Source organism: Chrysochloris asiatica, unplaced genomic scaffold, assembly GCF_000296735.1.
Source record: "Chrysochloris asiatica unplaced genomic scaffold, ChrAsi1.0 scaffold00013, whole genome shotgun sequence".
In the NCBI taxonomy this organism is placed as follows: domain Eukaryota; kingdom Metazoa; phylum Chordata; class Mammalia; order Afrosoricida; family Chrysochloridae; genus Chrysochloris; species Chrysochloris asiatica.
Window position 1 is genome coordinate 34,877,487 of NW_006408531.1, and position 16,008 is coordinate 34,893,494.

General features: G+C 37.5%; 1 protein-coding gene across 1 annotated transcript in view; it reads right to left on the minus strand.

The window, feature by feature from the left end:
• The window catches only part of SMPDL3A (sphingomyelin phosphodiesterase, acid-like 3A), a 32,465-nt gene that overhangs the window by 5,449 nt on the left and 11,008 nt on the right, over positions 1-16,008 (minus strand). Inside the window, exons 2-6 of the mRNA XM_006834734.1 lie at positions 9,650-9,863; positions 8,242-8,386; positions 3,572-3,668; positions 2,955-3,124; positions 2,329-2,509 (exon numbers count right to left, since the gene is read on the minus strand). Coding sequence (XP_006834797.1) covers positions 2,329-2,509; positions 2,955-3,124; positions 3,572-3,668; positions 8,242-8,386; positions 9,650-9,863 — 807 coding nt within the window. The remainder of the gene's footprint in view (positions 1-2,328; positions 2,510-2,954; positions 3,125-3,571; positions 3,669-8,241; positions 8,387-9,649; positions 9,864-16,008) is intronic.

Genomic DNA, 16,008 nt, shown 5'->3' on the forward strand with positions numbered 1-16,008 from the left:
TAGAACAGAAGATACTTCTTGAAAGAAAGAGCAGCAGAAAAAAATCAAAAGCAATAATGGCAGCCTGATTGACTACTACAAGAACAAGCAAGTTGTTTACCAGGGAGCCATCAAGGCAAGCAAGTCCCCTCAGGGCAAACCCTCTTCCAAGACAGACTCAAGGGGAATACACAAGCAGGTCTTGCTGGTGACCATGCTGATCTACCGATGAGGGGAACTAGGGTAAAAACAGCAATGAAGTTGTAAGCTAAGTCCCACCATGTTGAATAGATTCCTGTCAACCTGGGTTGAGACCTCGTTGGCCAGTAATATGGTGAGACCTGGGAACCTGGGTCCAGAGACAGTGACATGGTCACAGAGGAGTAGAATGAAGAGTGAAGTATCCAGCTGATATGAAGTGAAGGGAGATGCACAAGAACAACCATACTTGCAGATAGTACCCATTCAACCTGGCTTCAAAGGCTAGATGATCAGAACTTGACTAGAAGAAGAAAAAAGGAGAAAAAAAGAGTAATCTGCTATAATTTGACAAACTTGACTCATACTTATAGATGTAGTAGCTCAAAACAGGGAACACATATTTACAGCAAGGATCATTCCCACCCTCTTGGTACACAGGGTTGACAGGGATGGGCAACTTAGACATTGGCTACCCAAAACGGAGGGGGAGTGGGGCTACAAAGGCACGAAGTGACTGGCTTACAAGCTTTCAAGAGGGATCCTAGTTTCAGAGGGCATGGGAGAAGGTAGAATCTCCACTGAGTGGTTTCCAACCTATCTGGATGTGGGTGATGAAAGGAGATGGGGCTAAGACTCTTGTGGTCCAATAGTGAATAATTGCTATCAGGATTGATTGTGAGTGTTGCAAATGTAAAGGTAGACATTTTGTTACAAAAGGAGGGCAGTGGTTGATCTTGCTGTCCAGGAGCAGAAGACTCTGGGACCATCAAGATAGAGAGCGGAGTGCAGAACCCTATCCAGAGAAGCAGTGACACCAGAGATGGAAGCAGAGATGATGAAGTACAGAGATGGAGTGACAGGACTCTGCACTCAGAGAGGGAGTGGGTCTGTGTGCTGATGGCCAGGGGGCAGACTTGCAGGGTGTACCCTTTGGTTGTTTGAATGGTTATATATTCCTGAATGCTTCAGAGTACATCCCCCCACAAAAAAAACAAAACAAAATAAAACAAAAAACCCCAGAGGGAATGGAAGCAAATGTTATTGAATGATGATGCATGGAGCAGATTGTCATCACTGTGATGAAATGAAATACAATAGGATGAATGCAAAACTGATGTTCTCCCATGTAAATGATCACCCAATTCACAAGAAAAACTTAAACACACACACACACACAATAGGTAAAGCAAATGAGGCAAATTCATGATAAATGTTGAATGACTAGTGGGTACAAGGGAATTTGTTGTATCCTTCTCTCTGCTCTTACATATTTGAAATTTAAAAAACATGTAAGTCCATTCCAAATGCACACAAACACACATGAAATGTAAGACTAGTTTGCTCTGTACCTCTACCTAAAACAGCATGCTAATAATTACATAGGAATTTGATCTAAATGTCACTTTGATTTTCATACACACACACACACACATTCTAATACATATGAGGAGCCCTGGTGACATACAAACATATACATGTATTTTATACTACATTTATATACAAACACATACTAAATTTCTTTCTGAATAACTGTCAAATGTGTAAAAAAAAAAAAAAAATGCCATTTTACCAAACATATTCATTCTATATGAAAGAGGTATAACATTGTTGAAAAATTCTTCAATTACTGAAAATAATTCATACTAATTTTTATCCTGACTAGCCTAAAATCAGAACTCTTATTTTTCAACTGTTTTCTGCATCTTCCAAAGGAGTAAGCTAAAATTCATTATAAGTGCTTAATATATTTTATATCAAACCACTGATTTTATACTTGCCCTTTTTAATTCTTAAAAGTAAAATGAGATAAAAAAGAAAAATACATATTTGAGTCTAGCAATTAAATAACTAGCAGCATTTTTCTCTTAAAGCAAGCACCTAAAGTATATTGGAGTGAGGTGAGTTTCAGAGGTTTTTGTTGACCACAATTAAATGATGGACCTATATGACTAATAGAATGTATACTGAAGAAACCCAATTGTAGGCCTAGACTTCTAATTGTACACTCATCATAAAACAATTTGAGGCAATTCAGAAAAGGCGGGTACCAGCTATTTGATATAATTATAAACTTCTAATTTACTGGATATGCCCTGCTATGCTTGAATTTCTTATACTGGAGAGATAAAAACAGAATTATCACATTACCTTTTTCATTTGACAGAACCATAATGCTGTCTCTGTGTGTGTGTCCATAAAATTGCCCTGCAATGACATCGCTGTATTTTCTAAAAATACCGATCAATTTCTTATTATAATACTCTCTCATCACCGTGGTGCTCCTTACAAAGGGCAGATACCCAACTGGAACATGTGCTATGATGTACACCTGGAAGATGATACACAAGGACTGGTGAGGATGGTGTTGGACATTCATCACAGCCAAATGGCATCTGGATGCCCAAGTCTCAAAGTACATTAACTGAAATATACACAGTGAATGTATGATCTCTCCTATTTTACAAGAAAGACAAAATTCTTTTAAAAAATTAAGGTCACTACATTAGCACTTGTCTTATTTAAATTATACTGTTGACAATATAACTATGACCTTGATCACAAATTTTTAAAATAGGCCTTTCTTAATACTTAGAGATCCCAATATATCTCAGAGCATTAAAAATAGAACAATGACAGAGATAGGTCATAAGGTATTTTATATGAAACCATAATAATTTTCTTTTACAATTATTAGACACCCTCCCCCAAGTTCAGTAAATATACCTATTTAGCTCTCTGTTTATTCCCTAAAGATTTTGGTCTATGTGATTTACCTTCTCCTTATTTTGCCAAGAGCTGTTCAATGTGCTTTCTAGCCATTCAAACTGATTTGCTGGGTCAGTCTCATTCAAAGTCACAATATTTGGGCTGTAGTACAAGTTTGTGTTTAGACTGATGACTCGGAGGCTTGGATTATTGGTAACTTTTTGTGAATAAAAGCCACCTATTAAAACAAATTCAAAACACACACATGCAGACATTGTGAAAGTAAATTCTTAATTAAAGATCTGTAATTTGGATAACTCAAAGCTGTGTTATTTTCACATGACAAATACCTACTAGGTTAAAAGTTAATATCCACTCTCTCTTTTCAATTAATTTCATAATTATCAAGACATAGTTCATTTATAGTCAAGTCCAAAGTTCAGCTTTTGCTTCATATGAAAACACACCTACTTGAGAGTAAGAAAGGAACAGGACGAGACGAGCTCCCTACAAGACAAACAGGCTCACAACAGGTGTCCCAAAGCCATGTTTCCACTCACTGCCCTCAAGAGACACTGAGGCCTGAGGCTCTCTGGAGTTTGCACACCGAATTAAACATGAAAAATCGTAAAGTCTAAATAAATAACATGAATAAAAAGGCAGGCAAAACATGGGAAAGTCTTACCTATCCTTAAGGTACTGACAGCTTCTTCAGTTAGCCATGGTTTCCAAAGATTTGCTACGGCATTGTACACTTTGCTGGTGGCTACCGGCAGTTGATCCTGGCCAAACACAATATCATACATCACTTAAATATTAGAAGCTATAAGGAGTAATCAGTTTCAATTTTACTTGAGCATTTACTGGTGCATTAGGCATCTGGAAGCCTAGATACCAGATAGACTTAATCTTCAAGGCCCTTATAACTTGGGATATGGGAAAGAAAATTCTGAAACAATGTGTTGTGCTGGGTGCTATGACAGACGTCCCGAAGGTGTAGAAACAAGAAGAATCAAGTGTTCCCCAGAGTGTCAGGATGGAGAGAAACTAAATCAGAATAATGATTTCACAAAGTTGATTTAAAGAAATGGCAGCAGAGATAAAATAGCAATGGCTCAGACACAGCCCACATGAAAGTGTATGTCCCATACAGAGGTAGTGTGTTTACTAAAGAGACAATAAGAGCAGGTTTGAGCCTAAACATGTGGGGTCTAGTGCAGTATACCAAGGCAATGGGAAAAAAATGTCATGACATCAGAATGAATTTTATTTTAAAACTTTGTAACACCCTGAATGGAAATTTGTAACTGCATGCATTTTATTAGAAGATCTCCTTATATCATGTTTTGAATTTTATAAGAATATATATATATATGAAACATTAGTTTTGAGTATTATAAAGTAGAGAAGCTAGAACTGTATTTATGGTGACATATTTATAAAAGGGGGAAAACTTTAATAAGGCAATAAGGCAAACACTGAACAAAAAAAATTCATTTGTGAAACTGGATAATTACTTCTATTGTTATTATTGTTAATTATGTTTAAAAACTGGAAACGTTTATCTCTACTCTTACTTTTCTTTTGTATATAGCTCGCATAAATCTATTTATTAGTGACATTTCTTGTCAGCACCAATGAAAACACGTCATTTTCCAAGTCACTTTAATTCAAGGTGACTTTTCCTTACTACATAAAACATGATGAAAATAGATTCACAATCAGGTCAAGTAACAATCAATTTATTTTAACTGAAACTAATTACCCAAAATATGTTTTCAGTTTATAACACCAATCAAGATCTAGGGACAGTTGATGAGTTCCAGAGATGAGTCTATATTCCAGATTCTGCCACCATCAAGATCACCTAACTGATAATTAAACAAAGGTGTAGGCCAATCCAGACCCCAATTAAGAAATGGTAACAATACTAATAGTGACACAAAATGATAAAGTCTTGGTCATGTGTTTACTTTGGGATGGATCTCAATACATGGATGTTGTTATGTTGGATTATAAAGTTATATATTTTATATATTATATAAAATATATTTTATATGTTATATAAAAATCACTCTAGACTTTACTATTTGAAATATGAAAGAACAAAAGGAACACCAGAGAAATTAGGTGACTTATCCAGCGAGACCCGGGTGTAAACCCAGATCTTTCCACTAACAATCTACATCAAGATATATATTGCACCATGCTCCTCTCCAATCTTTTTTGACTGTGACATGACTGCTGCCGAGAAATGAGGTATAATGGGAAAGGACCCGCCCATAAGGTTGGTGGCACCAGTCTTGCCAGTGGAGGAGTAAATGAGGACCACGATGAAGACAGCTTCCTAGGGTGGCAAAAGGAAGGAATCCCTGGGCTGCCCACACTAATATCTACCTCTGCTGCAGTTATGGGTGGGGATGTGTGTCTGAATATGTCTATTTATGTTGCCATGGTGCACATGGAGAAATAAAACTTATTAAATCTATTTCTTCCTAACATTCATCAGAATTAGATCTCAGGTATCAGTCTCTACGAAATATTTATGTTGAAACTTTGCGTATTACATTTGACATTTCTGAAACAGCAAAGGGGAGGGAATAGAATTTGAATAATAGAAAAGATTTTCAGATAAAAAGGCCTAAGGAAAGAGAAAAAAATTAAATGTCTAAGGGATATTGCCTTTACCCTAGCCACAGATAGTAAGATCTTTTATAGAAGTTAGTTTCCATGTGTTTGAATTATTAAAAGATTTGACGACACAGAAAGACATAGATAAAGGCAAAATGAAATGCAGCTTGAAAAGAATTAAGTCAAAATGAATCTTGTGTCACTATTTGTTGTTAAGTGTTGTTGAGATGGATCCAACTCATAGTGACCCTGCACAGGGTTTCCAAGGAACAGCTGCTGTGTTTGAACTGCCACCCTTACGGTTTACAGTACAGTGCCACACCAGGAACCCATGTATCACTACTGAATGACTACATATCATATGGACAAGGTACAGTAACTACCACTCCACTTACTGGGACTTTTTTCTTATGGGCTTGAGTGGCACAAATGGTTAAGCACTGGACTACTATCAAAAGATTAGCTGTTCAAACCCACCCAGAGATGCCTCAAAAGGCCTAGTGAACTGTTACAAAAGGTCACAGCCTAGAAAGCCCCATGGGCTAGAAAGCAATTCTACTCTGCACACTTGGTGTCACATGAGTCAAAATTGGAACAACAGTAACTATTAACAATATTATGTGAGCGATATTAAACTCTGCCCTTTACATATATTATCACCAACTTACACACAAACTTTGCATCATAGGAATATATTTCTCCTATTTACAAATGACGGGTCAGGAACATTAAGTGAAATTATCCAAGGTGGCCAATCTATTAAGGAGCAGAACAGGATGGGAATTTAAATCCTAGTGAACATGACTCTTAACCACCCATGCTTTCTACTGAACTAGTTTGCATATCACTCAAGACATAATAAAACAATTCATGGAACCTTGGGGAACCTATAGCTTGTTTGTCCTTATCAAGCCTCTGCCCTCTGTTGTCTAGCATCTAAACAGTAACAAAAGCTAACCCCTGCTTGAGGTGCTGGCTCACAAATACTTGCATGTTGTTCACCTCAAGATGGGAGGCCAGTACAAAGAAACCATTTGAAATTTAGGCTTGCTCTAGAATGTTGTTATTAAGTGCTGTTGAGTCGGTTCCAACTCATAGCAACTCTATATAGGATTTCCGAGGAGCAGCTTGTGGGTATGAACCACAGACCTTGAGTTTAAACTGACCTTGAGGTCAAGTGCTTATCTTATACTACCACACTAGTTTACAGCTTTTCAAAATCACTGTAATCAGATTGGAGGAGACAAAATAATCAAAATCTCCAGTAAGCTCCAAGGTGATATGAGCTGGAAATAATATTCTAACTAGAGAAAAATTATGGTTAAAATAGAGAGTCTGAAAGTAAATTGCTCAGAAAATTGTATTTTAGTCTGGCAAGAGCAAGAGATGTGTCAGAGAATGTTAGTCTAATTTAAGACAGGACTAAAGTGAGTAGATTTATGATATGAGCTTTTCCAGGGCTATGGATGTAGAATGTGATTGTGAGGACTTGGTCAAGTTAGAGTAACATTTCTGGGCCTCAGTTTTCTTGCCTATAAAATGAAGGATTGAGCTAGACCAGGAGTCTGCAAACTTTTTATATAAAGGATCAAATCGTAGTTTTGGCTTGCTGGTCATAAAGTTTTTGTCACCACTATTTATCTCTGCCATTGGAGAAAGAAAGCAGTCATAGACATTATGGAATACACATGGCAACCCTGGAACGAAACAACAGTCTCTAGGAGCCCTTCCATCTGTACACCACTCTAACGGGACCCTGAAAGTCGGCAATAGTATTCAGCTATTATGGATAGGATGGCTCAACAAATGGTCACTCTAACTGGCTGGAGCCGAACCTACAACAGGCATTCAACACTCTGAACACCTTCTCTGCCTAGAATCAACACTTAATTAGATTAAAAGGACTTGAACAAGGGTTTTCCTCCTTGGCTTTTTTTTGGTAATTGTTGTTGTTGTTGTTAAGTGCCATCGAGTCGGTTCCGACCCATAGCAACCCTATACAGGGTTTCCGAGGGTGTAAATCTTTACGGGAGTAGAAAGCCTCATCTTTCTCCCGCGGAGCAGCTGGTAGTTTCGAACCGCTGACCTTAAGGTTCGCAGCCCGATTCGTAACCACTACGCTACCACAGCTATGTTTTTATATTGTAATCACAGTTTAGATCAGGTGTACAGGGATTTGAATGCCAATAGGCATTCTTTAAAATGTAAACATTTGTCTACATTAACCATCCTTGCCAACCTTGTCATGGAAATGTACATGAACAATAATTATTTGAAAAGGGGAAAAATGAGGAAAATTGCAAAGGAAATCAGAAATTAATAACTCACAAACTGGGTAATTTTGTACTAAATCACTATCGACATAACTTTTTAAAAAACATTTTAAAATTCATTTTAAAGTCTCCAAACATTTGTCTTGCTTTCCTTAATTAGAATTAAGGCACTCTACCTCTACACCAGCGGAGTCCTGGTGTGGCGCTGTGGATTAATGCACCAGACTGTAAAGCCATTTGAACTGCAAGGTCAGTGGTTCAAGCTTACCTGCGGCTCCTTGGAAACCCTATATAGGGTCACTATGGGTCAGAACCTACTTGACGGCACTTAACAACAACAACCTCCATGAGCCCTATTCCCAGCCCTGGCTGTTGGCAAGTTAGCCATAATTTTGACACTGCTAATAAGAAAAATCTATGGAACACTTCTAGAAGTTGAGGTCAAATTTACCTGTGGCCAATAGTCATGATTCCCCAATGCAGGGAAGACCTGGAGATTTGGAAAGAGACTCTGGATAGTGATTGTCATATTAGCAATCACATTTATGACCGTGTCTGTTGAGAGTTCTCGTACTGGAACATGAGGTGGACTATCTCTGAGAAGATACAAATGATATAAAACAAAATCATTTTCTATAAAACGTACCCAGGAGGCCTTGTCATAACATTACAGACATATACAATAAAACGGTAGATAATAGTTACGATGAGTTGATAAATTACTCTTCGTCAGCTTCATCCACTCCCACCCTCCACAGAGAATCCTACACAACAGAAAAAGAAAAGAAATACAAAAGAGACGCAGGAAATGTTAGTCTGTTTGACGGCCTGACTACAGCTTTAAGAGAAACAAAAAGTCTAGCAATTAAGAATAAAGACTGTAGAATCAAAATGTCTGCATTCAAATCCCAGCTTTGCCACTTCCTAACTGTGTAGATCTGGGCAAGTTAGTAGATGCTTGTTGTCTCCATTTCCTTATCTGTAAAATGGAAAGAATACAAATATCTATTGTAAAGCTTAAATGAGCTATGCCGTATAACTTACCTAACACAGGATCTAACATGAAGTAAGCATTCTGTGAGTATTAGCTATGGCACTGGAAAATAAGTCTCTTCACTCTGTCATAACAGATGGAATCTGTTAATTATACCAGCAGAAAATGAAGCTTTACAAAATTGCCTTCACAGATTAACTCCTACTAAATTTTATTCTGGTATAATTAACAAATTCCATCCATCGACAGAAAAGAGACCAGTATTTCAAGTACCATAGTTAATACTCAGAGTGATTACTTTATCTGGATTCTATATAGGGTCACTGTGAGTCAGAACTGACTCAACAGCACTTAACAACTATATTGCCTTGTTGTTTCTTTTTTAACCAAAATCTATTACCACATTAAACAACACCTCAAAACATTTACACAAAAGTATGCAGTTTATTAATTCATCCCTTAGTAAACATTGACATATTTTTGAAGTCTCGACTCCAAAAATACTCCTTAGACTTTTAAAGTTTTTCTTATCTCTAATAATACTGATTGGAAGTATGGTAGATCTGTAGGAAAAGAACTGGACTGCAAACCACAAGGTCTGTAGTTCAAGTCCACCAGTCATTCCATTGGAAAAAGAGGCTTTCTGTTCCTGTGAAGATTTATAGCACCTTGTAACCCTATACAGGGCTGGTATGAATTGGAACCAACTTAAATGCACTTAATAACAACAAATATACTGATTAATTTTACCTAGGGTCTTTTACCCAAAAAAATTCCAAAAATATAATTAATTTTCTTTAGGATGCCAGCATTCTAATGATGTGTATGTGGATACTAAGTAAAGTCTATTTATATGATCACTTACCCTGTCCATATCATGAAAGATGCTTTTTGTCCTGAGTTTTTAATAAAATCAAACACTGACAAAATAAGTTGATATGGAGAATCACACAGGACATCTCCAAAAGGGCCAGGATTGGAGGCATTTTCACCTTTGGATGAAGAGCACACTTTTGTGTGATCATCTGTGATGTGGTAAGTAGGGTCTAAGTGCAAGTCGGTCACGTGCCAAAATTGTCCTGTTGAGTAAATAAGAAATGCTGTTAAATCTAGTTCGTTTTGGAATTCCCATACAAATATTTACATTGGTAGCACTAGAGACAGTTGTTCCTCCATGTGAAGGAGGAAAGTCTGAGTAACTTAAAGGTTGGTGTATTCTAATGTTAAATACAGTCCTTCCCCATGAGAAGAATGAAATACCTAGGAAGAATTTGCATGTATCAGAATTGATAGTTCAGTGATAGCACGGCTGCACAACAAAGAAAATCTGTAGAATGAAACATACATCCTTCTGGAAGGTAAAAAATATCATAGTATGTCCTAATAGGAAGTCTCTGAGCACAATTTAGTGTTTGGAAATTATTTATATTCTTTTTGTAGAGAAACAGAAATATGATCTCATTTGTTATAGTTACCCAGTTACATTGCAGAAAATTATATGATCACTCCTAAATTCTTGCCCAATCTTGCCTTTTAATATCAATGTAAATATAACATGAATTTATTATTATTAAAATTTTTATTGTGAATTGAGTGATAGTTTACATGGGAGAACATTGGTTTTACACTCATTCTACTGTATTTCGTTTCATTGCAATGATTAAGTCACCTCTGTGCATCAGCATTCAACAGTATTTGCTTCTATTCCCTGTTGTTTGTTTTTTGGATGTATACAAAAACACTCAGGAATATATAATCACTTAAACAAACACCATAAATTTTTAGATCTTTTTTTTGTGGGGTGGGGCAGTTAGGAGTAAGGAGTTAGAGTTAAGAGCTATGGCTAGGTCTAGGCTAGGCCTAGGGCTTCCTGTTGTAGGGTCCCAGTTAGGTTTATTTTTAGCTTTTAAATCCCAAACAGTAATTTACAAAGGATCTTGAAATCTATTTGACAGAGGAACATAGTCTACCATGCATTTCTATAAAATGCTGATTATATTAAGGGAAGCAGAGGTTAAGGAAGATGATTTCATTGGGTTTTCAGGAAGAAGCCAAGAATCCATTTGATAGCAACCCTGCTTGGATGTCATCTTGAGAAAGATTCTTTCATTGAAGGAAATTATGTTGTTAATACCAATAATAATATATCTCTTTACAAATTATTTCTATGTGTAAGGCTCTATGATAAGCAATCTATATATGTTATTTCATTCTCAAAATTACTCTATAAAATGGGAATCACTGTCCTCAATGTAGAGTTAAGAAATTAATACTGGGTCCATTAGGAAATGTGCTCTAATATGCACAGCTGTAATGGCAGAGTCAAAATCTGAACCCATTTTGAAGGGCTCCCACATTTATTTAGACATATTTGGGAATGCAGGGTAAGCACTGGTCAGCAGTCCAAACCCACCAACTGCTCCTCAGAAACACTATAGAGAGCTCCTATGAATCAGAACCAACTTAACCGCACTCAACAACAACAATTCACATACATCTATAATGATTTTCTGTCCCTGCATATATAATTTCAAAGTTGTTTTAATACTGAGATTTTGTAGCATTTTGAATTTTTAGTCCATTCTGATTACTACTACATCAGATACGTATATACTGGAAGAGATAACAGCACATGACCACATCAGAACAATGGAGCAAAACAAATGTAAATTTTTATCTATAAAATGAAGAGAAAAGTTACATATGTATAAAGACAAACACTTGAAAAAAATAAAAGCAGGCATAAGAAAGCTAAAAAACTGAAAACAGTTGATTTGGTAAAGCAGGAAAAAAGTGAATTTGGGCTGTTGTTTCTTCCAAATTATACTATAATCTTATAACATAATAATGTTCACAGCTGAGGAGCATATAGACAGAAAGCATAGAAGACAATCTACAAAAAGCAGATTTTCAATGTTCTACATGCTACTTTGGTAAGTAGCTATTGGGATCTTACAAACTCATGAGCAGCCATCTAAGGTACAACTATTGTTCTAAGTGTGGAATTATCAGACTTCATTTTGCTTGGATTCACAATCAGCACTCATGGAAGCAAGAGTCAAGAAATCAAATGACGTACTGGTGGTGATGGTGGTGGTGGTGTGGAGGTGGTTCCGACTCATAGTGACCCTGTATGGGATTTCCAAGGCTGTAAACCTTTACAGGAGCAGAAAGCCTCTTCTTTCTCCCGTGGAACCGCTGGTGGTTTTGAACTGCTGACTTGAGGTTAGCAGCCCGACTCATAACCACTACACTACCAGGCTAATCTGCTGCACAAGACCTCTCTAAAGTGTTCAAGAGCAAAGACAACAGTTTGACGACTAAGGTGCACCTGACCCAAGCAATGGTATTTTCAATTGCTTCACTTGCATGCAAAAGTTGGACAGTGAATAAGAAAGACAACAAAAGAGTTGATGTACTTGAATTATAGTGCTGGAGAAGAATATCCAAAGTACCAGGGGTTGCTGGAAGAAGAAACAAATTCATCTTAGAAGAAGTGTGGCCAGAATTCTGCTTGGGAGCCAGAATAGTGAGACTTCACCTCTCATACATTGGACTTGTTATCAGGAGGGGCCAGTTCCTAGAGAAGGACATCATGCTTGGTAAAATGGAATGTAAGAAAAAAAGAGGAAGATCCCCAAAGAGATGGATTGACCCAGTGGCAGCAGCAATGAACTCAAAACTGTGAGGACAGCAAAGGAACCAGACAGTGTTTCATTCTGTTGTGCATGGAGTCACTGTTAGTCAGAACTGACCCAAAGGCACCTAACAACAACAGCAGCAGCAGCAGCAGCAGCATGTGTGTAGGAAAGAAAAGTGATGAAAACTCAAGATTCTTGAAACTGATTAGTCCAACGGAACACATGAACATCAGTCTACAACGGTCCTGAGTCTAGAAGAACTAGATGGAGCCCAGATACCACACCAACTGCTCTGAAAGAAATTGTATTAGGGGTTGTAATCAGAGTGAGTGAAAATGTGGAATAAAACAGAAAAATGTAAAAACAAAACAAATAGGCTTACTAGTCAGAAAGAGACTGGAGGAACCTAAAATTATGATCTTCGGTCACCCTTCAGGTCTCGAACTGAGCTCATCCTTGGGGCTCAATTTTCAGCCAAGTGGTCAGTATATTTACCTATTTATATACATATTTACTACTTGGGGGGGATAACACCACTATTAAGGTATGCTCACCATGGAATGGTCAACCATAGAAGACCAAAAGGGCAACATTTACTTAAGGACGAAGTTCAGAAGCATTGCGGGGGAAGGTAGAATGGAAGTAAGAATCACGAGGAGGGAGTAGCATAAATGTTAATACATGGAATGGTGTGCAATCATTGAGATGACACTAAGTGCATGATTTGCTTAATGTAAAATTGATGATCTGCTCTATAAACCTTCACTCAATTCACAATAAAAAATGTCAAAAACAACAACAAAAAAAGTCTTCATGGCCAATTAGTAGGTACTTGTTGTTAGGTGGCTTTGAGTCAATACCAACTCATAGGGACCTTATACACAGCAGAAAGAAACACTGCCGGATCCTGGGCCAACCTCACTATTGTTGCCACACTTGAGTCCACTGATGCTGCTACTTGGCCAATCCATCTCATTGGGAGTCTTCCTCTTTTTCTGTGACCCTCCACCTTGCCAATCATGATATCCTAGGTACTTAGTCACCAATTAAAAATATCTGCCAAAATTAATTTGATTTCTTTTATTCCCAAATGCAGGGAATATCATAACTATCATATCCAATTTACATAAACTTTATCTGGCACACAAAATTAGGTTGGTAAATAGCTCAGAATTATCCTGGAGATTGGTCTTCCCTGGGTACTAATACATTTGTTGCTGTGTAGTGCTGTCAAATCTGCTCCAATGCATAGGATAGTCAAGGAAAGGCAGGTAAGTATGAACTGAAGACCTTGTGGTTAGCAGTTAAGTGCTTATCCTGTAACACCATATCTCATTTTTATACAAACATGCATGTTTCACTATTTGTAGAATGTTAAGGTGTAATATGCTACATGAGACAGTAAACAAAGTGATTAAGGGTGGAGACTCTGAAGTCCAAATGTCTCATTTCAAAAACAAGCTCTATGACTTAAAAGCTGTGTGCCTTAGGTTTCTGTTTCTTCACCTGTAAAATGAAAATAATAATAGCATTTATAGTGTGAGAATTAACCTGGTTGAGGTAAAGGACTTGGAAGGTACCTGGTATCTACTAAGATCTGTGGCACTGCGAGTTAATGAGCTAAACTACAAGGTTGATTTGAACTGCAAGGTTGGCGGTTCAAGCTTACCCGCTGCTCCTCAGAAACCCTATAAAGAATCTCTATGGGTCGGAACCAACTCAAGGGCTCTTAACAACATATACAACAATTTAAATTTCATAGTTGTTGTTGTTGTTAAGTGCCGTCGAGTAGGTTCCGACCCACAGCGACCCTGTACAGGGTTTCCGAGGCTGTACATCTTTACGGGAGCAGAACGCCTCATCTTTCTCCCATGGAGCCGCTGGTAGTTTCAAACTGTTGGCCTTAAGGTTCGCAGCCCGATTCATAACCACTCTGGAAATTTGAGGTTGAGCTTAGCAACTAATATCACCAGAAAAAATGAATGCCCTCCAAGTGATGGATTGACACCGTGGCAGCAATAATGGGCTCAAATATAACAATGTAAGGATGGTACAGGACTGGGCATTGTTTCATTCTGCTATGCATAGGATCACTATGAGTTGGAACCAACTCAGTAACATTTAACAACACCATGTGAGATACTGTGATGAATAAGGGAAATGAAATCATAAGCATATGGAAGTTTTGTAAGCTAAAATTTAGACTGCATTAAGGGCATGCCCCTCTGATATAAATAACTGGATTTATACATACCCAGTGGGATTTACATATACCCAGCATCTAAAGCACATCTGACCAATAGTAAACCCTTAGCAAATATATCTTTAACTTACATATGATGACACTTAGGCAAAGGCTGATTTTCAGGTTTCCCTCAAGGTCACATGATGACTCAGTAATGAAAGCTGAACTGGAACCAGTCGCTCCAGACTTCCAGTCTAGTGCTCCTTCTACTACACTGAATTGCCAGACAGATAAATGAGGGTAATTAGTCAGATTAACTAAAGGATACCTTTAAATAGAAACCTGGGACAGTGCTCTGACAGGTCCCTAACCTAGACTCCATGAGCAATGAACCTCTGGAGACTCACCTCCCACACATAAGCCAAATGGTTTACAAACTGGTGTGTGTGTTTTCAAGGCCAGAGAGTTGGCCTGTAGCAGACGCCTCACTACAATCTAGGTTGCCTGGTTTAACATCTAGAGTTCTTCTCATTTGTTCTACAATTACTTTCTTGTTCTACAATCTAAAAAGCATTCCAGAAATGTGTGTGCTATCAGCATTTCTAGACAGATGTAGATGTAATAATGGTTCAAATTATACAAAAGTATTAAGTTAAAGAAAATATTATAATTTATCCTAGAGTACCGACTGAACCATGGTTCACATGTTTGAACCATGGTTCACATTTTATTTTAAAAACCATTTTTTTTTAAAACAGGTTTTTAAAAATAAATTTACTTGCTTTTTTAAAAGATCAGGATCTATGTACCAAATACTCCAGCAGGTTCTGGGGCCATTACAACTCCAGAGTTGTGGGCAAATGCATCCATCTGAAGCCTCCCTGTGTTATTGTACTCTGAGCACCAGGTAGGAAAGGGCAGGAAGTAGAGGCCTGAAATTTTAACAAGGAAACAAACAACAACAACAAATGTAATCAAAGAGAGGCCAGGCTTAGTGGTTATTGTAAAGGAAATTCAAGCATTTGGGAGGGCAAAGTATGGTTGCATCAAAGAGAAAAACATGCAAAACAATATATACAATTTGAAACTACTGAGTCAACACTTTATGTATTTGAACTCCAGTTACTCTTCTCCCTTCCTCTTCCATACCAAGTGACTCATCTTATAACTTCCCTGGTAAAACAAGAAGGCATGAAGTGGACATTCATATGGTGTCCAGAAAGTTTTCACTGAGACTCCTGGCAACCGGATCTCAAAAACCAAAAAGTGAATTTAACTTTGGTGCAATTGGTTTCTCCCATATAGCCTTTTTAATCCTTGACTGGTAATCTCCCAAAATGCTATTGTTGTTGTTAGGTGCCATCAAGTCAGTACCGACTCATAGCGACCCTATGTACA